The sequence below is a fragment of the Triturus cristatus genome, chromosome 4_2 (genome assembly GCF_964204655.1).
Source record: "Triturus cristatus chromosome 4_2, aTriCri1.1, whole genome shotgun sequence".
Taxonomy (NCBI): Eukaryota; Metazoa; Chordata; class Amphibia; order Caudata; family Salamandridae; genus Triturus; species Triturus cristatus.
The window spans coordinates 658,735,395-658,759,511 of NC_140586.1; the positions used below are offsets into that span (position 1 = coordinate 658,735,395).

The 24,117-nt window shown below is 43.1% G+C and overlaps 1 protein-coding gene across 13 annotated transcripts in view; it reads left to right on the forward strand.

Annotated features, from left to right (window-relative positions):
- The window catches only part of DOCK7 (dedicator of cytokinesis 7), an 888,535-nt gene that overhangs the window by 283,359 nt on the left and 581,059 nt on the right, over positions 1-24,117 (forward strand). For 8 of the 13 annotated variants that reach the window (XM_085602421.1, XM_085602422.1, XM_085602423.1 and 5 more), the window contains exons 11-12: positions 5,223-5,388; positions 6,673-6,741. In XM_085602421.1, the coding sequence (XP_085458547.1) occupies positions 5,223-5,388; positions 6,673-6,741 (235 nt within the window). The remainder of the gene's footprint in view (positions 1-5,222; positions 5,389-6,672; positions 6,742-24,117) is intronic. The other 5 variants (XM_085602425.1, XM_085602426.1, XM_085602432.1 and 2 more) reach the window with 1 other exon arrangement.

Consider the following 24,117-nt stretch of genomic DNA (forward strand, 5'->3'; position numbering starts at 1 on the left):
AAGGGTAACAACCGCATCCAGATGATATAGGAAGGAAGGTAAACTTCCCACCCTTCTGTACACTCTCAAACAGGACAGTAAGGTATACATTCAACAAGGCTTCAAAAGGATATTGACTTCTCATGGAGAACCCCTACATCTGTGCCTAGAAAATGCATTGTTTTGGTGATTTATGAAACCAAAAGAGAAGTCGCACTGGCGTATAGCAGGGTGGGGCAAGAAAGGGTCATAAGCTCAGTGTGACATCTTAGACAGTGGATGCAAAAAGGCATCCAAGAGCTTTCTAGATGTAGAACGGGAAAGCAAATAGATAAGAGAAGAAACACGTAAACACTGGGCAAGCAAGTAGATTAGGTGGTAGTGGAGAGTGCAACACCACTCAGAGGCTTCTGACAACAAAGAGCATGCATACAAAAAAAAACAGGCCAAGTGAGCGTCCTCCATGAAACGTTTGAAAGTGAAAAAAATAAGTCACCAAGTACGCTTCAGTAGGAGAAGAAGCCGTGCATTACGAACAAATTAATTCGAACTGTGTGTAAATGGAAAGTCACATTCACTTAATCATTTCCATCTAGTCTTGCATATCGACATGGCGGGGATTTTGCTCCTCTGGAGTGGTTTCACATGATTGTAAAACTGAGCCTTGCCTCCATATTCACTCACGGTTTAGGGGTTGTGGTCTCAAAAGACCCTGGGGCTGATTAACTTGTTCTTCAAAATAATTCTGCAAGCGTTGACTGAACGGATTATCCGTGTACTACGGGGTATGGAACTAAACTAGGAAAGACTGTGCCAGGTTCATAGCACAGTATAAGGGTAGTGAGTCATTTGAGTCCTGTAGTACTTAAATAGCACAGTATAAGGATAGTGAGTCATTTGAGTCCTGTAGTATTTAATTGGGGTGGGGTATTGAATGAGAGTTGCTCAGAATAATCCAGGACCTGCAAAACCTGAGAGCATATCTCATGTTGAGAATGTGTAAAGACCTACAAGCATTTGGCTTAGGAAACCAAGTTTCAGAGCCTTTTTTGCTGAACACCGTAAATCTCCCTTTTGAAGTACTTACGGCAACATTAAACAATTGCTACCCCCTGCTATCATTGGAATTCCCAGAGGTACTCAGGCATAAAAGACCATGCTGGCCCATGAGATAATACATTTTTGATGTAAGACATCAGGGAAATACGTGCATCTATGCAGCAGTAATTCTAGATTTGTATTTTTCTTGCAAGATGCAATTACTTAATAAATACATTTAGAAGTCAATTATTTGCATTTTAGAAACACTAGCTCTTGTGAAAACATTACAGTTGGCTTTGAAAGAGGCAAGCACTGCAAGGTCTAGTGCCTACTAATGAAGAACCTAGTAACAAAGTTGATAACATGAATGTAACAAAGGCAGATTCCCATGGAGATGGGATGATACAATGCTACAGTTTTATTATGAATGACTAACATGGCTATTCAAAACAATTATAAAAGCCTCCTGTGGTTGATACCAGATAAATGTTAAAATGATAGATACAAGGGTGTCAAAATCAGCTGGGAGGAGTTGGCTGTCATCCTCCAGACACCTATTCACTTTTGATTTGTGCACTATTGATGTTACCTTCTTTTCTTTTCCTTTCTCTTTTGATATTTATTGAGTGCAAACATACACCCTACCTGGAGAGTATATTGGTGCTGAAGATAAGTTTCTCTTCAGTAGTAATGCAACCCAGCTGAATAGAGGATATTTGCTAGAACCAATTTATTGTCATCTGTTTTCTGAAGGCTAAGAGGTTTCAGATGTTATTCATTTACATTGGAAGAGAGTTCCACACTGCTGCCCTTTGATAGTTGTGGATCTCTTGCTTGAACCAAGGAATATCAAAACGTAGAAATGAGGCGGAATTTAGCTGCTGCCACAGAATGTATTTTTTATTTATTTTTTTTATTCTTAGCTAAGAAAAAGGAATATTAAGGTACAGGCGGTGTGATCACTGTCAGCTTAAAGATCATCATCTTATGCACAGACACCCAGTGCAGCAGCTTCCAAAAATAAGCCTGGTAGCAGTGTTCTGGACATGCTATAGATCTTAACTGCATAGATAGAGTTGCAAACATTTAGACAAGAGTGAATGAAGAAATGTATCGTCATACATTTCTTTTGGCAAGGTTCAAGAAACCAGAGACTTGTCTCAGCACCCTAAGATAATAAAAAACAGCTATGGACAATGTCACAGTTTGTGGTGTTAAAAGATGACAGGAGGTAGTACCATTGATCAGGCCAATCAATTGGACTCTAATGTGTAATGTTACGTTTTTTGTGTAACCTCTACCTACATGTAGAACAACAGTTCTGCGGCATGCAGCAGATGTGCAAGAGGAGAAAAATACAAGTTAAATAATAGGGGTGATGGGGATGTGCCCTGCATGTACCCCACTGTACAGATCTAGGGGGAGAAGGTGAAAGTTCTTAAGGGAAATGCCTGATATCTACTCAACAGAAAAGACTACCACTTATGTGTAGTCGATGAGACAAATAAGAAAAATGTGAACAACTGTTGCAAACTCCACCAACAGATCGAAAAGTATCAGCACCCTGACAACGCCATCACCCATGATCCTCCTAAGATTGTCTAAAATCAACATCGCCACATCCTCTGTCCCATAAAACCTGCCTGAAAGCCGATTAAAATATTTTGACTTTCCACATATTTCTGTAACTGGGTAGAAGTATATTTTTCACAAAGCTTTGCTGCCAATGGGAAAAAGAGAAATTGTTAAGTAGTTGGCTAGATCAGCTAAGTTCAGAGAATGCCTTTTAAGAATAAGACAAAAAACAGCTTTCTTTAGTTCCCCTGGTACACAGCACATAAATGAGCTGTCAATAAAATGCAGAAAGGAACGGCTGAAAGTTTCTTTGTTTTGAAATACAATGAAAACTGGACAAGGGTCAGCCAACTGGTTCAATAGCGGACTTAAGCTTAGAAAAATCAGTTCAAGAGCGTGGATCTAACTCGGTGATTCATGGACTTTATTATGAAAATAAGCCCAAAGTGAGTTTCACAAGCTAACGAAAAGATCTAACCTGTTTTATGTTAAAGCAGCTCAGCCGTGTTTGAAGATTTGAAGCAGAACTTTGTTTTGTTTTTAACCTTTGACAATATTAACTGAATAGAATGTATTTCTTTGCTGGCTGTGCCATGATTCTGTCTGAATCTTGATATTCTCTTCATCATAATGTTTTGGACTTTCTTAAAATGATTTTTTCTACCAGGGCCAGATTTTGCACTGTTAAAATGAGTCTTCCAATCCGCTTTGGATCACACAGTATCTAACACTGTAGAGATAATTTTTCAGAGGACAACAGTTTTCATGCTCCAACTATTATTGGGGCAGAAGTTGACCGTTGGAATACATTATGACTCCATCACTCCTGAATATTAAATCATACAAAAATTATCATTCCAAATAACCTGAAGTGGAGGATCCACTACTACTCTTTTTGTGGACAACTGAAAATCTGAGCATGGCTAGCCTTTTATTGGAAGCACTCGGTATCAGATTTAGATTAAAGGAAGGCACATTACACGAGTTTGGGTTACGATCAGAGATTTTGTTCTTTGCGAGCATTTTTAACTAGTAGTAAGTCCTCACTAAAGAGATGATGTATATATTGTAAGGTTGTCTAGCCATGAAGAGATTTCCTTAGAAATAGCAGATGGGTGACACACCAGATATTGCCTGATTGTTTGCTCGCAGGCATTTGCAACCCCACAATAGTATCTTTTCCCTGAAATTAATTTAAGATGTTTAAGCTCACCAAGTTCATCTATGTGATCACCTAATAAAACTCCTTGCTGGTGGACAGACGTGAAAGTCCAGGGGCACAAAGGGAAGAAGCACATTATGGAGTGCAGTGGTTCAATGGATTCATTCCATCCCCGCAATGGCTATAGAAAAAGCAGATCTGGCTGTTCTATAGATTAGTTAAAATCTTGGGTGCTCTTAGAGTACTTGGCCCTGTTGACTGCATATTTTTGGCAACCAAATTGCTCAGTGGGTCCATAAGCAACCAGTGTCTCACTAGAGAGTGGGGTAAATCAAAGCTTGATTTAAAATAGGATTGGCAAATATGAGATTTGGCAGTGGAATTGAGTGCTTGTTGATGGTTCTCTCAAATCCAAGGAGGTGTGTCAGGAAAATATTGGGGAGTGCATTACAGGGAGGAAAAGAACTCCTAAAAGAAAATACTAAGAAGATGTACCAACAAAATGTTCTCGTCTGCTACAAGATATTATACCAAAGCAAGGCTTGCTGTATTAGGAACTGAGAGATTTAACATGTGTGATACACTTCCATAGTGAAAGGCATTTCTTTGTTTTATGTTTTGGATACACGTCACATTATTTCTTTTTCTGAGTGGTTTTTCAATGCTGTTTATATGGTTTTGTCATGTCTGCACAATATCATGATGCAACATCTCAAAATAACTGTTAAAAAAGAAAATTGTAAATCAGCACTTGGAAAAAAAAGAACACAACACTGGGAGACACAATGTACATTTGTATAGAAGATCCTAATTTTCTGATCATATATAAAGTGAACCTTTTTATTACTAAGAATAATCCTGCATGTTCTGTTCAATAATACAGAATCGGTTCAAGTTTCTTTGTGAGGCAATTCAGTAAAGGGCTGCAGAACAGACAGTATTTTCTTTGCATATCTTTCAATTGCATGGATGTTAGAGTTGTTCAGAAGATCAGTGGTATTTGCACACCGAGAAGAAACGGACATGCATCCATGCTATGTATAAAGCCATTGCAAAAATCATTTGATCACATTTCTCCTTATTTTGTTTTATATATGCACGTGGTATACATCTCACAAATGTACTGTCAGTTTACTTTAGTATCTTCATTTTTAACCTACATCTCAATGATCCTGTTATTTTATTTATAATTGGCTAGATTTTTGACATCACGGAAGTGCAAATGTAGTTGGTATTCATAAGAGTTATTTGGTACTGCTTGATGCTCACTGGTGTTTTTCTCATTTGTGACTACTTCTTATTTGATGTGCTGTATTGATACAATTTTGAAATGAAATACGAGAATCTCTTTTCAGTCTTCATTTTCCTTCACTGTGTTGGTCCTCTTTTGACATTTGTTATTAAAATGAAATTACACTTCCTTGGGTATTAAAACCACATCAAGTTGTTTAATTTGATTTTGCAGAATAAAGAAAAATTAGAAAAATTAAAAGGCCAAGCCGATCAGTTTTGCCAAAGATTGGGAAAGTACCGCATGCCATTTGCATGGACAGCAATTCATTTGATGAATATTGTGAGCAGCGCTGGAAGTCTGGAACGAGATTCAGGAGAAGTTGAAATCGGTCCTGCAGGTATTGTACCCTTTTCTTCTGCTTGACAAAATGTAAAAAGCTAACAGTTCTACTATTTGTGGAACCTTTTCATCAGGTCATACAAAAGATGGAGGTCAATAAGCCTGAGTGGTTTCCACGAAGAAGATATACTTTTGCAGGTTTTTGAAAATTGAAGCCAATATTGATTTTGTTTAGCAAGGAGACCAGATTGTCCAGGCCTCTTATAGCTTTATACAGTTGATGAGAATGCAGATGTAGGGATGAAAATCAAATGTATCCGAAAAGGCCTTGTTTTAAATAGTCTGTGACCAGAATGGTTACTTTTATGTGTATCAGATTTAATTGAAGGTAGTTCTTCTAGAAATTTGGACCTACAACTGAAAATGAATATCCCTTTATAGTAATCCATCTAATTGAAAGGAAGATTTGTTTTGAGTATCATAGTACACATAACAAAAAGCGAGGTATTGTAGTGATCACGTGAAACCTCAAGGCTGTACATATGAATATCAACAGAACTGCAAGAGATGCATATTGTCATGAAGTACCCAGGGCAATTCAGTACCTTAATTGCCAGATTTCAGATATTAGTCCTAAATTGGTGCAATGAGGATAATAAATTAATCCAAAGGCATTCTAAATTGTTGCCTTACTTTTGAATAGTTATTCATGGTATGGTAACTAATATTTGACTTCATTGTCTTAAAAAGAAGATAATAGATATAGGTTAAACAAAGGAGCTGAATAGTTCCATACACACAAATATGGGATTATTAAAATGAGAAGTACTAGTAATGCTGAAGGGGCAGAATTGTGCCACATTACTAGTTTCTGATGAATAGCACCAGGAAATCGGTCTTTCACTGATGATTCCTTCATGTTTTCCCTGATATTTCACGCAGAACTTTTTCCTGCTTTCAGCATGGGAGGCAAAACTCCTGATTCAGGTATCTTTAATTCTAATGGGGCTGTGACTTCCTCTAGTTGCCCAATGAGGAGCTCTGGTGCACACGTAATAAGGCACATATTGGAGGAAAACTGTTCTCAACTACATTTTTACAGCACATTTTAAGGACATATCTCTTTAGTTTTAAAATCAAACAAAAAGAAGTTACTTCAAAACTAGTTCTTGACCACTCGTTATGTTTATACATTTTATTTGTTATAGTGTTCTCCTTTGTTCTCCTCTCTTCCTGAATAAAGGAGATGTAAAAAATAATGGGCAGCATGAAAGTAAGATGTTGATGCCAATGTGCTTGCCCCTCTCACTGAGATTTATTAATTATATTTCCTTCTCTTTAGAAAAGCAGGAATACAATTTGGCGCCTGGGAGTCCCTGGAGCAATATGCTGCAGAAAAACAAACTATCGGGTACTAAACTTCTGTTTTCGGGATTAATGCGCACTAATGAGAACAAATGCTTGGTGCTGTTGCTCACCGTATCTTTTTGCGCACACATTTTCCCACTTGCCATGTAGACGGTTTATGTAAAAAATGTATCTTTATTCATATTTCGTCTGAGTCTCAAATCGATGTCCTTTGGAAAGGTAATGATTGAAGATGTTAAATAAAAGAGTCCAAAATAATGCCACACACATACTGCTGCTTCTTAACATGCATTTGAATGTCCCGCCTGCTTAACAAGCAAAGCATTAATCGATAAGAGGAGAAATAAACCGCTGCATGAACAATGGTCAAGTGAACCAGAGAAACACATTTAATGTGTTATGTCCACATTGTGCCAAATAGTAATAGGATTTGTCACTATAAAGTCTTCAGATCCCTTGTTCAGTTTTGGGTGCTTGGTTTTTCCTTAGAATTTACCTATTGTTTATTTTGCTGTTAGCATTTATTATGCTATTTTTCTGAACTCTAGTTTGAGTATATGTATACCGGATTGGTGCTTCCCTCTGGTTATTTAAGGTTTGCAGTAGTCAACATCTTTTCTACATCTTTTCTACATCTTTGAAAAGCAAGCACCCAAAAACATTTAAGAGCAGTTCTAAAATATTTGCAGAATATTATCCCTTCTGAATAAATTCTCCAGCACTCGTTATTTTAGTTGGTGTTTATTGTCTTGAGAATATATTTGTGAGTGCCATTTATCGATATCGCTTCTCATGTTTTCTGTCCGTAGTTTTCCAGAGTTGAGTAAACAACCTATTTTATTTAACTTTTAAGCCTTCATTCTTGCCACATGTTCTGCTTTGATTCAGAATATTTGTTACAACTATATTGCCAGGATATCACACCAGTGCATTGCTTCCTTTTCTGTCATCATATGTAATAAATGTAAGTAGTAGCTTTGTAGTGAAGGCTGGAATGTCATGTACAGAGTAAAAGCATTTTTGAAAAGAAACATATTTGCACACATAAGATTGACTTGGAAAGTTTTGTACAAATTAATAGCAGGGGGGCTTCCAGTGGGATGCCAAACTCTGGAATTTTTGCTCAACCACAAAGGATCTTACTGGACAGAATTAGAGTTACATTAAACGTAAGGATTTCAGCCAACATCACTTCTTTTTGTGACATAATGTAAATCTATACAATAGTTCTTGAGACATCTACAATAGAATCTTAAAGTGATAGTGGGTGATTTTTTAAGTGGTTTGTGACCTGAACTTTGAAAAATAAAATCTGATTAATGGAAATGCTTTTATTACGTCTGCCATTTCACGGTCCAGTTGTCTCTGAGTAAAAGGCACTTGTGAACTGTCACTCCCCACCCCAACCCGAAAAAATATGTAAAAAAAAAAAAAAAAAGAAGCATGCATTGAGACCTACTATCTCTTGTGGCAGAAAAAGATAAACGTCTCTGTGCGGTTTCCCTCCCCTACAGAGAAAAAGGAATCAAAATAAAGTTGAAAATGTTTTTTTCACATCCGTTGGTAATAGTTGAAATACATCCTTATCTTTCAGTGTATTCATTGAAGGAACAGCTGTGCGGTGAAAATAGTACTACAGTCATTCAGCTACCCTTATTGCCAATAAGAGTGTTTGTAGCATCATTTAACATATCTATAGACCATGACATTACGAATGAAATCACTGATGACATCACATTTACAGCACGAGTGATGTTGCTGAAGCTGCAAACAATTGCTATTTCCCTCATCTGTTTGCAGAGAAACTAACCACAGTCTTATTTTTATGACATATACGCAGATCCTTCGGAGCACAGCATATTCCCTGATATGTGTGCTCTTGTTGGCAGGCCAAGTTGTATCCAATCATATTTCTTTTTTATCCTATTTTTGCACTTTGCCATCCATAAAGGAAGCAAAATGTCAACACTTCCATGTCCTGGATGCCTCCTAGGAATTTATAAAATTCTGTTTTAGAGTTAGTTTATGAAGCTCCGTTTAATGCACTTTAACTAACCCATGGCTTGTTTCTCACAGTGATCAATCTTGTTGAAATATTGGATTTTTTAACTTCCTTTTCAATATTGTTCCCATGATTTTTGTAATTGTCACTCTTAAGAGTGATAGTATTATGTTATATTTAATGCATTTTAACCAGTATGATTTTCTTCCTTTAGAAATTATTAAGTTATTCCATGGAGCTCGGTTTAATGCATCTTGATCAAATCATGGCTTGTTCTTTTTAGGAACTAATGATGCAATAGAAGACTCTATTACTTCTATTCTTAAGACTGCTTCCATGCATTCTCAGTTGTTTTGCCTTTAGTGTGATATTACTATATCCCATTTAACCCATTTTAGCTATAGTTTAACTTCCCTCTTTCACAAATGACTATGTAATTAAGGAGCTTATCTTTATAACTGACTGGTTGTAAGTAATACGGGATCTTTGTATGTTGGGCCTGAAAAAGTAACCTGTTATTAATCGACTAGCAAATATTGGCTTCTCTAGCATGACTTCTGCAGATGGTGGTGGGTCCATGTGAACGTAGCAATGATTTTAAATAATTGTGCTACTAGATCGAAAACTAAACCTGAAGAAGGGTTTTACCCATTCTGTGTCTATGGGAAAATGTGTTCGTACATATGGCCCTAATTCAAAAATGAAAGTTATTGTAAAAACAATATAGACTCATTTAAAAATTGTGGTGATATTTACAATAACTTAAAAAGTAAAATTAACAAACAAATATTATTGACTATCGCAATTAAAAAAATTATACGTAAAAGTTAAATTAATGTTCATAAAAAATATTATAAGCATTAAAAAGGTCATAGTATTAAAAAGTAACAACAATCAAAATAAACAACACTAGCAGAAGTGCTGGCCTTCAAAGGAGACAGGTTAAATAATGTAATTCCAATTTAAGTAACTGTATAAAAACTGTTCCAGTTTCGAGTGGTTCGATTTGCTATTCCCACTCCAAACTAAACAACAGTAGCGAAACTAAACAACAGTAGCGAAAGTGTTGGACTTTGGAGGGATTCAATTTTCTATTTCCATTCTAATGTAAGCAAAATCAGGGAAGTGTCATACTTTGGAGGAATTAGATTTATTATTCTAATCTAAACAACAGTACGGAAATGTTGGACTTTAAATGGGTCAAATGTATTATTCCTGATCCAATCCACCAAACAGTAAGGAAGCTGTTGGACTGTGGAGGGGTTACATTCACTATTCCCACTCCAATGAAAATTAAGCAAAATGAGGGAAAGTGTAATACTTTGGTTAGATTTACTATTCCCATTCCAATCTAAGCAAAAATGAGGAAAGTGTTAAACTTTGAAAGGGTTGCATTTTCTAGTCCCACTCCACCGTAAGCAAAAAAACATGGACAGTGGAAGGGTTACATATAGGAATCCAAATCCTAATAATTTTTAAACAATCATTTAAATATCTAACAGCATAGACTTAATAAAACATATTCAAAATATATAATACATAGATAAATTAAATGAAAAACACAATGCAACAAAATTTTACCAAGTAAAACAAAACTACCACTCCAAAGACACCCCCCAAAACAAATTATAATTACTTTTAAAGATGATCATTCAAATATTAAATAAATCCAACAAAATTGGAACCAAGATTTACCCTTAATACATTAATTAATCATTCTATTAACAATTAAAAAACAAATGAAACAAAGCAAATAATCAATTAAACAGTTAACATAAGTAACATTTAAATAGTTAATAAAAATAAAACTATTTGGTAATAAAATAAAATTATAGCTCAAATAACTTCCCACCCTATTACACTACAAATCCAACAACCCACAACTAAAATATAAATGACAAACTATACAAAAATAAAATATAGATTAAAAATGGCAAAATACACTTAAATAAATAAAATAGAAATCTATTAATCAATTTACCTAATTCATCACCAATTAAATATTTAATTTCCCTAAACAGTTATCAAAACCGAACAACTCTACTAATTTATAAATTGCTAATGAAATGTAAGAAAATGCATTGCACATTAAAATGACAAACAATACTTAATATTTTTAAAACCATTAAAACAAAAGCATTAGCACCTAAAATCCTTTTATCTTTTTTTGCTTAACTTTTTATTTTTCCCTTAGTAGTGCTAATATTTTTGATGCGATATTCATGACTCAACATTTTTAGCATTTGGTTTAAGGATTAGTATGAAGGTTTTTTTTTTTTGTAAACTTTTTTTTTATTTTTTTTTTTTTATTAACATTTTGGAAATGCAATCAACATTTCAACATACATAAAAAAACAAGTAGGTCATGTTACAATATCGTCCAGCTTCCAGGTCTACACCTTTACTTGGCGGCCAGTGTTTCAATAAGAGTAAGCAGCCTTAGCACCCCAATGTAGCCATGCATGATCACTCAATCGGTTGGAGTCGTAAATAGTCAATTAAGTACACCCAATAGTCTCGGGGCCTCGACCCTCCAGGAAGCTCCTCCTCATACGTTTTGAGAGTATCTCTACAGAATGTTAAGTCCTTGATCCATTGCTTAATCGTAGGGGCTAGCTTACTATTCCAGCAGAGCGATATTCGCCGTTTGGCCAACAAGAGTGCTATCACAGCAAATTTACGTTTGATAGAGCGCAATTCAGGCAGAATCCCCAACAAACAGGTCTTTTCTGAACATTCCAGTTCTACTCCCACCATTTTGCCCACCATCCCCACCACCTTTACCCAATATTCTGCCACCCCCGCGCATCTCCAAGCCAGGTGACAGAAATCCGCCCCCTCCTCCCCACATCGGCAGCAGCGCGAGTCTTCCCTTAAACCATACCTGCAAAGTCTAGCCGGTGTATAATAGGTCTGGTGCAGATATTTGAAGTGCAGCATTCTAAGATTACAATTAGGTGTTAGCAATTCAGTCAGTGAACAGGCTGTCTCCCATTCTTCCAGCGTTAGCGGGTCATCTAATGCAGTATTCCATTTTTCCATTGACTTCTGCGTATTGCCCGCTATGTCTTCTTGCAGTTTACCATATAGCCTCGACACCAATTTAGTGGCAGTGGGTGTTGTTATCAGAAACTGCAAAGCCAGCAACTGTGGCGGTTCCTCAGGAAACGTAGGGTAAAGTGTCCTCAGTGCACTTTGCAATCTGTAATATGTGAACTTAAACAGCAGCGTTTGATTACTAATAAATGTAAGCTCGCTTATTGTCTGAAACGTTCCATTATTAAACAGATCCCCCATTGTGGTTATGCCTACCTGCCGCAAAAGCCCCATCCCTAACTTCTCCTGCGTCACCGATAATTCTGGATGGTGTGATATAGGCAGAGCCGGCGCGTATAATGGCAATTTATGTGCTTTCTTCCCCATTACTCGCCACGCCTTATTTGTCGTATCTATTGTATTTATATCGCGCTTATGCAGCGGAGCGCGCACATGCGTAATGACTGCCCGCAGTGGAACTGGCGCCGCATCACCCTCCTCTATTGCCGTGTGCGTCAGGAACGGGATGGGATGGTACCAGTAGTGCGCAAATTACGCCTGCGCGCATAGATAGTATAACAAAAAATCTGGCACTTTAAACCCTCCTTTAGCATACGGTAGCGTCAGTGCTCGCATTTCAATTCTGGCTTGTTTACCCGCCCAAATCAGTCGAAGCACCATCGCTGATATTCTACGGAACACTTCGGCCGGCGGCTGTATCGGTATATTATTGAATAAATACAATAGTTTTGGCAAGACGACCATCTTAACAATGGCCAGCCATCTGCCAGCGATAGCGGCAGCTGTATCCATCTATCAATTTTCCCTTCTAGCGCTCCGACCGCCCTGCCATAGTTGGTGCGAATCACCACCTCCGGGTCCCTATGATACCAGACTCCCAGATAGCGCACCGGGTCCGTTTGCCATTCAATTGGGTAGTCCAGCTGGTGCGGGTGGGTAGTGTCCGATAATGGGACAACGACCGACTTCGCCCAATTAATGCTTATCCCGGACGTCTGTGCAAACCGAACATACTCCCGCAGTAATGCATTTAAATTCACCTCAGGATCGCGCACATACAGCAACATATCGTCTGCATATAACGATATATGGAGCGGCCTTTGAGGAAACTGCAGCGCCGAATAGTGATGCTTCTGCCGTATCCTACACGCCAATGGCTCCATTGCTAGCGCGAATAGCAAGGGGGACAGCGGGCAACCCTGCCTTGTCCCCCTGCTAATAGGTATCGGCCCGGATACATATCTGTTTACTCTAACTCGGGCCGTCGGGGCCGTGTACAGTAGCTGCATCCATTGCAGAAATCGCAACGGAAATCCCATCCGGCGCAGTACCTTGTGTAAATAAGGCCATTCTAGAGAATCGAATGCTTTCGCAGCATCCAGGAGGGCCGCAGCTGCTTTGGTCGTTGGCCTTAAATAGTGCGCAATGCAAACAATGTTCGTGTGTTGTGCATTGTGGATCTGGTGGGGATAAATCCCGACTGATCCGGCAATATCAATCGGGTCATTAGCGGCTGGAGCCGTTTCGCCAGTAGTTTAGCAAGAATCTTCACGTCAACATTAATTAGGGACAGAGGCCTATACGATCCACAGCTCTCAGGGTCCTTGTTTGGTTTCAATAACGCAATGATAAGCGCTTCACGGAGCGTGGGCGGTAGCAGCATCTGGTCGTGCGCATGCCCGTACATCCCAACCAAATGAGGTGCTACTTGGTCAATAAATGCTTTGTAGAATTCACCCGTGAACCCATCCGGGCCCGGCGTTTTCCCGTTTGGTAGTGATTTAATCACCTCCGACACTTCCTCCACTGTAATAGGTTCCGCTAAGTACTCTCTGTGTGCATCCGACAGCCATGCTATCGCTACTTCCTCTAGATAGTCCCCAATTTCCTCTTCCGATGCTGTCTGCTGTGCCTCGTACAATTTTCCATATGTGGCACTAAATTCCCTGAGGATATCCTGCGCCCCGTACTGCATGTCCCCCTGCTCATTACGCACCCCACGTACTATCTGTGGTACCTTCCCTGCACAAATTTTAGCTGGTAATGTTTTACCTGGCCTACCACCCTCGCCATAGGTCCTGGCTACCTGTCTCTTCGATATGTACTTGAGCTCGTCCTCTGCGAGTGTTTGGTATTCAGTTATTATGTGTCGTATGTCGCCTAACAGTTTAGTATTTTGTGTACGCTCGTATTCTCGCTCTAACTTGCTGATTTTCTCCTCCCGGCTCACCAACTGCTGGCGGATATCTTTCAGTATGCCAGCACTCGTGCCAATGCAGATCCCCCTAATGGTAGCTTTAAACGCCTCCCACAACAACCCAGGGTCTTCCGTTGTTGGCGCATTCAGTTCAAAGTACTCCGTAACTGCCGTACTTATTGCGTCAGCATATAATGGATCAGTCAGTGCTCTCGCATTGAAACTCCAACTAAACGGGGGGGGCATATAATTCGGCAGTTCAATGGCGAGTTTGACCGGATTATGATCCGATAGGGTTCTAGGTAAATGACACACGGATCTTGTCCACAAGAGTGCTTCCGCAGACCCCAACCAATAATCTATCCTGGACCAGCTATTACTAACCGCTGTCGTATGTGTCGCCTCTCTGCTCTCCCTGTTTCTTGTCCTCCATATATCCTCAAGCTCCCTGTCAGCCATGATAGCCAGCAATTTTCTCCTAGCCTTTGTATGAGGTTCAGCCGTGCTGCCTGACCTATCCCACCCATCCTGCAGTGCTATATTGAAATCACCCCCCCAGATCAATGGTATGTCAGGCAGTTCACCCAGTTTATTCCACACCTCAGTATAGAATTCCGGGTCGTCCACATTTGGACCGTATGTATTAACCAATGCTACTTTATGTCCCCGCAGTCTCCCTGTTACGAGTACAAATCGTCCCACCTCATCCTTATACGTAGTGTCCACATCAAACTGTACCCCCTTTCTAATCAAAATCATGACCCCTCTGGAATATGAGGAGTACGACGAGTAATGCACCGTCTCCGCCCATCTACTCCCAATTAGCATAGGTGCTGCTGGCGTGACGTGCGTCTCCTGTAACATAGCAATATCAATGCGATGACGATCTAAGTATGCCAACACATGTCTTATTTTCTTGGGGTTGTTCAGCCCTCGCACATTCCATGTCAGAAATGACAACCGTGTATTACGCATCATGCTGTCTACCATCTTCCACCTGATTGTCTCGCATTACAACGGCAACTGGCCGACAGCAGCTGCCACTACATTCAACCCATACATTCCCCTTCTGATCTCGTGTCTCAATACCACCCTTTGTATCTGTAACGTCCTCTTCGTACCACAACCTACTAAACGATCCCCAATACCCCCCCAACCACCCCCCATCCGCTTCAGCAACCCAACTCTGCCAAAGACACTCCCCATTACAATGGAACATCTCAACCCAACTTGATTTGGGGAACACCCACGCGGGGGATCCACCAAGAGCGCACATTTCTATCCAACCTAATGGATGTGGTCGGTTTTTCATTCGGAATACATGCAAGATCCTAGTACTCCCCTCCTTAGCCAGAACAACAGGCACATATCCCAACAGTGATGTTGTATGTTGTGAGCCAGTGTATCGTGCGCCATAATGTCGCCCGGCATGTCCTACCCAGCAGACCTCCCGTTATCTCACCCACAATGCCGCACGCCCCTAAACGTTTGGGAGAGCGCTCGTGTCCACCAGATGAGCAGCATAGTCTACAGCTTACCTCCCATGTGTGCGATAACTTTCATACCGCTCCCAGGTCGACACCAACCCCCCACAGTCATTATCTCCTGTGCAGCAGCGTCCAGCGCAACCCCCGCTGCCTCCACCTCAGCCGTGGCCTTTGGTGTCCACCATCACAAATATGGCACTGTCCCGCACATCCATCCTCAGTTCGAGTCCATGCGTTGATCCACACGTCGTTGCTCCTTACGCCTAGTAATGATCCGCTTGACAAAGTCTTGGGCCTCCTTGGGCGTCTGTAGAAGTGCCGTTTTCCCGTCATATGTGACCTTCAAACGCGCTGGGTATAGCATAGCATACTCAATCTGCAGCTCCCGGAGTTTCTTTTTGACCGGATTGAACTCTTTACGTGCCATCTGGACCGACACCGTGAAGTCCGGGTAGAACTCCAGCTCGTTGCCCTGATAGCTGACCTTGTGTTTGTCTCGGGCCATGCGGAGAATGGTGTCGCGATCTCGATAGTTCATGATCCGCGCCACTATAGGTCTCGGAGGCAGGCCAGGCTTCGGCCTCGGGGCTAGTGTTCTATGCGCGCGTTCCACCAGGAAGATGGGCGAGAGGGACTCTACTCCAAACACGTTCTTGATCAATTCCTCCACATAGGTTTCCATCTTTGCTATGTTCGTGGATTCCGGAACGCCCGCAATTCGTACGTTATTGCGGCGGGACCTCGCCTCCAAATCCTCCGCCTTGTTTTTAATAACATCCAGCAGCCGCTCCATGTCCGTACATTTTCGGGCCGTGGCGTGCGATTCGTCTTCCACCGCCGATATACGGGTCTCCGCTTCCACCAGTCGCTCCCCGTGCCCATCTAGCTTAGCCGCCATGTTGTCCACTCGTAAAGTAATAGTCTAGCTTGCCATGAATGTCCTGCAAGCTTTGCTGTATAGCCCGCAGGGCACCCTCCATACCCACCGGTGCCACCTGCACAGCCTCCGCAGCCTCCTCCAGGGTCTCCGACTGCGCTTTCGCAGCTTTCTTTGCATCAAACTGTAATTTTGTCTGGCCTCGGTCGTGTTTTCCCATTGCGACGATCACCTCCACGTGCTCGCTTAACCCCTCCACACGTGCACTGTAGCTTGCGGAGGATCGCTCCGGACCCCGTACCTCCTCACCACTTCTATATCGTTTGCCCTAGGAGTGCCACTTCAACCCACACGTCGCCGCCGTGTCACCAGCTCCAATAGTGCTTCGAGGGCAGGTTGGCTCGCAGCTCGTCCTCTCAGGCGTCCATGACACCCTCCTCCTGTCCGGTACGCTCGTCCGCCCGAGCAGCTCTGACCAGCACCTCCACGCACAGCCCATGAGCAGCCCAGCAGTCCACACACGTGTCGCGTCGCCAAGCCCAGCCGTTGTCCGCTCGCACCTGCCGCCTGCCTCCTAATCACATTATCTTGAGCAAGTCCTGGCACTCACAGGTCATGCAGCCGCCGTAGGTCGAGCGCCATGCCCCGCTACGCACTCGTTGTCTTCTGTGGGGCACCAGTCGCCGCGATGACGGGCGCCATTGTGTGTCCAGCTCCGTCCCCGCTTCCGCGCTCTCACCCGCGATCCGTCTCAGTGCCGCTTCCCGGTGTCTTCGCCAGATACCATCACCGCTTTCAGGGCGCTCCCATGCTCAGTGTAGGCAGCCTCTCCGTCTCTGCAACTCACGTCCGATAAGCCCATCACGGTCTGAAAGTCGCATCAGGCGCCGCCATTTTGCCTGACCCCGAGCCGGCAATGTCCGCCCGGAGTATAGATCGCTGCGTGGCACCTTTTCTCCAGAGCTGCAGGTCACCTCAAACGTTCTCCGGCATGCCCATCTGTTCCGCCGTCCTAGTATGCCGTTTTCATGTCTCTAGGGTCTCCGCATGTCGTTTAAATTTGCCGTTTCCTTACACCGACCAGCGGAGCCGTCTTAGCAGGCGGCCATCTCGCCGTGCGCCCTCTAGCGCCCCAACTTTTTGGGGTTTTTACTTTGCTTGGTTTGGTCAGTCATGTTTCTGCCAGAGGACAACACCTCACCCGGTAAGGATTGGGACAAGGAAGACAGACGAGATATAATGTTCACAGATCTTTTCATGTCTGATTTGTGAATGCTGCGGCAGTGAGAATCTCAGACTATAGTTGCTAGAGGAAATAGACAATTTTTCTCTCAAACGATTATTTTAGGTGCTTCTTATCACTTCTAGGAAGTTGGGACTCGATTCATTTTACATAGAATTACTTTGATGTAGAAAATGCTTGCAACATTTTTTTTTTAGTTTTGAGTTAAAAGCGCTTACAGGTCATTTATGGTAATGCTATAGCCCAGGAACGATAATGGGTCTGGTATCTAAAAATGTTGGTATTGGGATTGGTTTTTGAAGAGTATCACAGGGATAATTTGGCATCTACGGGTATCATTAGACCTGAAGGTAGAAAGACTCTGTGTCCCTCTCTTCCCATCCAGTTGGACAATATTTTTGTGGAACCTGATTAATATTCGTTTAGCAACCACAAAAGGAATCCACCCTCCCCCATCTTTATGCAGTATATTAAACAGGTCCCAAAGTGACATCAATAGGAAGGATGCCTTTGTTGAGCTCTCCACATCCTCAATCATTGTATTACTTTAAAGATTGGGATAACTTTGATGAATAAAAAATAGCCTTTTAAATTATAAGCTAATCTGTCAGCCGACTAAACATAACAAGTGACAGATCCAATCTGGCTCTACACGTACAGGTCTGATGCTTGACTGGCTGCACCCCTCCCCCATCAGCTTTAAGACTGCCAAGCCTTATGTGTCTTACTGCCATTCAGAACCCCCACTGTAGCTAGCTCTATTTAGTCCTACCAGTACTTGAGGTGCAAACGCTATCACCCCCAAATCTGCCTTATACATGCTTGAGATATGACTGACCTTGCCTTACTCCACGTGCCTGTTTAGTGGCACTTCCCTAACATTGGACTGAATCTACCACAGGTTTCATTGCTTTTTAGAGGCAAAAACCTGAGATGTGACTCGCTCGGCAGCTCTAGTAGTCATTCAGAGGTACATCCCTTTGAAGTGACTGACTGTCTCAGCCCTTATCGCTGTTTATTAGCACAGAATATAGATGTGATGGATTCTTCTCAGCACTACTAAACTCTCAGGAGAACTAGCGTAAGGTACCTGTTAATATATGACAGTTCTATTTGCCCTTCAGAGGTACAGGTCTGAGATGTGGATCATTCTACTGTACAGACCTGATGACCTCAGTTCTAATTGCCTTTTATGGCATATAACTGATATGTGATTGACTGTACCCCGCCCTATCAGCCTTTCATAGCAAACGCCTTTTGCCCCAGCCCTACCTGCCTTTTAAAGACACAATCCTGACATCTGACTGATTATGTCCATCCTTATTAAGCTTTTCAGCAGTCCACACCTTAAATATGTCTGAAACTTTCTCTGCCTACCATTTTACAAGAACACACGGAAGAGCCACTGACTCCACCTAGACCTATCGGCTTGTAAAATGCACGTCTGACATGTGGCTGACTCACATGTCTGAAATGTGAATGGCTCTTCACAACCCCTACCTAAACTTTATAGGCACAAGTGACATACCTGAGTCTTCTTAAGCCCTACCATTCTATCAGAGGCTCAAGCTTTGGATGTGAATGACCTTGTTTAAGCTTATGCTAGCTTACAGTGGAAAGTGCCAGACATAAGGCTGGCTGTGCCCAGCTCTATTAGCCCATGAGAGGGGCAGGCCTCACATGTAAGTGACCCACAGGATAACAAGTCCCTCACCCTGAAAGACATCAAGGGGTCAGGAGCTCCCTAGAACCCAAGATAGATTCAGTCAGTTCAGCAGTCTCACTGCTCAGGACAGACCTCCGTGATGTGAGTACCATGATTAAAGAGGCAGACGTGTCAATTGGAGCCCTTAAAGCGGTAACAAAAACCACTTAAGGTGAAATAATATCCGAGTATTAGGAGTCCCAGAAAGAGAAGAGGGCCCAAGTGCAGACGTTTCCTTGGAGCACCTAATCCTCAATGTGCTCAAGCCAAAGGGTCTGTCGAAGTTTTTTTCCAATGAGAGTGCACACAGGTTCCTTGATGCCCCACCGAGTCCATGTGCGGCACCATCATTTCCTGAATCTTTAATTTCAGGGACCGAGACGTGATCCTTGCAGCTGTGCGTCAGGCCCCTCTGCTCAAATACGACAATGCGTCCATTACCTTCTACCGAGACTTTACTCCTAAAATACAAAGGCTGTACCGCAGCGTTACAGAAGTAAAGAAAACAATGAGGAACCGGAAGCTCCAATACTTGATGATGTTCCCAACCTGACTGTGAGTAGTGGCAGAGGGGAAAATCTAGCTCTTCGGTTCCCTGAAGGAGGCATGGGGCTGGCTGGTGGCCAACCAGGGTAATGAGGAACCACAAGCGCTCATACCAGAGACAACCTGACAAGCTGGGTCCTGAACGAGGCAGTGGCACAGATGGAGATGGGCGGCTCCTGAACCTGTCAAAAACCGACATCAGAAGACAGCCTACTGAGTGAACTTTCAGGAGACAGATTCGAGGACACTGACTGAGGCAGGGGCCATCATCAAACCTATCGACTTGGGCCAGGCCTGCTCACTCTACAGACTCAAATACACCTGCTGTACCTACTGGGCGATTGCCTGGGGACTTCCAGGGGCACCGCGGCATGACAACCTACAGTAAGACAATTTGGGTTTGGGGCACGGATGGCGGGCTTCAGGCTGTGACCACTGCTCCTCATGGTTGTAGATGTTTATCGCAACAGGTGCTCTGCAAAGTTGGGGGGGCAGTTTGATGACCGGCATGCAGGGTTGCAGGATGGGGCGGTATACAACATGGTGTGATTGTTATTGGTTATTTCTCTTGTTGATTTGGATGCACTGGCTAGGCACACCTAAAAAAGCAACTGTCCTCATTGACCCACTTTGCCTTGAAAACCCAAAAGAGTTTCCCCATAACTGTTGAAAACCCACTCCCATGGAGATATTTAGATATAATGGTGGGAGGCACCGCCATGAAGATAATGTCCTGTAATGTAAACTTACTCTGGGACAAAATCAAGAGAGAGGTGGTATTGCAAAATCTTTGAAAACAGGCACCTGAAGTGGTCCTCCTGCAAGAGACTCATATGATGGGAGCAACTACAGAGAACTAGATAGATGGGGCTACAAGATGGTGGCACTCATCAGGTACATGTCAGGCTCTAGGTTGGTGGGTATCCTACTGAAACGATCACTCCTGCTCACAATTCAAAGGTCTTGGACAGAAACACATGGGGGATTTGTGGCAATATTGGGGTCATGGGAGGATCTAAAGCTCAATATGTGCTCAGTGTACGTCTCACCGCGCTTAAATGCCTCCGCATTCCCAGACCTGAGCGATCTGTTGCTCCAGTTGCCTGAGGGTATGCTCCATATGGGAGGGGACTTCATCCTAAGACTGGACGAGAGTCAGGACTGTTGGCCTTCCCAGCACATAAAAACAGCCCAGACCCCACTGTCTGACTTCATTACAGCCCTCGGGCTGGTGGATGTTTGGAGAACACACATCCCCAGGGACCAACCATATTCCACTCAGGCGCACACATTCATAGACTACCTCATTACACACCACCAACAGGTACCATTCTTCTCCAAGTTTCACCACCTGTCAAGGGGAATATCAGACCAATCCCCACTGTGGGCAGTGCTTGGCTCACGTCCCATGCCCGGATGGGGGCCTTGTTCAATTAATCTGTGGGATCTTCTTACCCCCTCCCATGGTCCGGGAGGGGGTAAGAAGTGTGATGGAAAACTATTTTACTGAGAACCTAGCCTCAGTTGACTGTGGTCAGGGGCCGGGTGATATCCCTGCTTTCCAACTATTTAAAGGACAAAAAGAGCTAAGTTTGAAGAACTAGAGCAAGATGTTCTATCCCAAAAGTACCTCCCCGTGATGACTGACGGGCCAAGGACGAGACACACCCTTGCCCTGAAGCAGTGAGAGTACAGAGATTAGGTGACTGATGCAGCTACAGATTCTCCCCATACCACCCAACACCGTCTTTATGAGTTGGGGAATAAAGCTGGCAAGTTGCTTGCGTGGCTTGACAAAAGAGAACAATTCAAGCAAAGGGTTCTAGAAGTCAAAACGAGCTAGGGAGAATTAGTTAAGGAGCAAACTCACATAGCTGAGTCATTTGCAGACTACTATGCATAACAATACTCCCCAGCTGTGCAGACGATGACTGAGGACACCAATGAGTTTCTACTTGGCATCAGGCTACCATGCCTCTCGGCGTCAGACCAGGAATACTTGGAATCTGATATATGAGGGCTCTCAGGGAGCTGCGCTCCGGTAAGGCCCACACAGAACTCCAATCAAATTGTATAAAATGATGGCCGCCAAGTTGGCTCCTCATCTCTTAAACATGTATAAAGAAAGTAATCAGTGGAGGGTTCTGCCTCGAGACCAGGGGCTTGCCACAATAATGGTCATTCATAAAGAAGGGGAACCCCCTGAGGACTGCGCCTCCTAAAGGTCAATTTCACTCTTAAACTCTGTTATGAAAACTCTAGCTAAGGTACTAGCCTTATCTACTTGAATCAATATGGATTTATGCCTCACCGAGAACAACCTTCAATCTTAGATGCCTCCATGGGGTACTGGGACAAATGGCCAACTTGCAAGAACAGTCCCTACTCCTGTTGTTAGACACCAAAATGGCCTTTGATACAGTCGAGTGGAATTTTATCTTCGAAGTATTAGCCAGACTAGGCTTTGACCCCAAATTCGGAGCCTCTCGCACAGGTCAGAGTTAACGGTGGACAATCCCGGCAATTTAAGCTCCAGAGAGGCACCAGGCAGGACTGTTCTCTTTCCCTGCTGATCTTAGCCTTGGCATTCGAGCCCTTAACAGCATAGATCCAACAGGATCCGCTGGTCCAAGGTCTGCGATGAGAGGACCAATGGAAAGACAGTGTGCACGTCCTGCTCTTTGTAACAAACTCAGACCTAACCCTAAACAGATTAATGCAGATCATAGCGATCTTCAGAAATACTCTAGTTACATCATAAATTAGCACAAAAGGGCGCGATACCACGGATACCCCCAGACTTCCCGGTGACAGTCACAACTGTGAGTTTCTGATATTTGGAAATCTACATCACACCAGACGCAGGCCTCTTTTTCCAAAATAATTTAGCCCCGCTACTGGAAACGTTCAGACGAGACATGCTGCATTGGAAATCGCTTCCGCGCTCACTGTTTGGGAGAGCGGCGCTATTCAAAATAATGTCATTTCCCTGCTTCCTATATGCCCTTCAAAACATCATGCATGTAGTACCTAACTCAAACTTCAAGGCCATTGAGGGAGACGTCCGAACATTGCTGTGTCATGGTGGCCCAGAGCGCTTTGCACTATTCAAGCTCACAAGAGGGTGGTATGATGGAGGCATCACACTACCAGATGTCCACAAATACTACTGCGTGACACAACTGACTACCATTAACAACTGGGTCCACCGCCCGCTGGAGGAGTAGCCGTTCCGCATGGACAGACTAGTGCTGCACCCCAGGGGATACCTGCACGCTCCTTATGGAAAGTCCAAACATGGCGACAAATCGGGGCCAGCACAGACAGTGTTGCACCTATGGCGAACAGCCCTGTTCACCTTAGATGGAAGAACGTGATTCCACAAGCCATCGGGCTAGGGGATGCCAAAATTCAGGGTGCCCTGTGGAAACTGCCAGGGTTTGATAAATGGTACCTCAGAGGGATTTCTAGAACAGGTGAAGTATGGACACAGAAAAATGTTATCCCCTGGCCCGACCTGCAGCAGGAATACCAAGTGGTGTCCACAGAGATATACCGATACATCCAACTTAGGCATGCACTCAGGTGATACTCACCGGGGCCGACCTTCCCGAATCCTCCCCATTAGAGGATAGGCTTCTAGAAGACAACATGCCCAGAAAGGCCACGTCACTGACCTATAAACAAATTACTAAATCACATGCCCGATGTCTCGGGGAGGGTCAGAGAGCAATGGGAATGAGAACTGGAAGGGTTAGAGGACAGTAGATGGGAGGAAGCCCTAGTGTCCCCTAGAAAGGGTGCCATACATACGAGATTCAGGTTGGTCCATTTGAAAACACTACACCGCTCATACTATGCCCGCATGGCAATGGTTAAGATGGGGAGGGCTAGGGCCCTCACTACATACGCTAGTGTGGACAGAATGGTACCTTCATACATATCCTATGGGAATACCCAGCATTACAACAGTTCTGAACTGATTTTGTAAATTGCATGAAAGAGGTGAGGGGACGGTGTATAACCATCTCCGCTAAATGGTGTGTGCTGGATATTTAGGGGACTACAGCTGATGGCTGACCACAACGAACCTGGATGATGCTGGGCCAGGCAGTGGCGAAACATAACATAACAAAAGCATGGGGAGCCAAGCAACCCTCAGTGCTGGGGGCCTGGATATGTGACATGGAATGGTGTATGATGGCAGAAAGGTTTTCCTGTTAAGCTAGGGGTTGCCCCGAGAAGTTTGGTAAACTCTGTAAAGACTAGAATTCCTATAGAGGCCACATCGGTGGTGACCTAGTT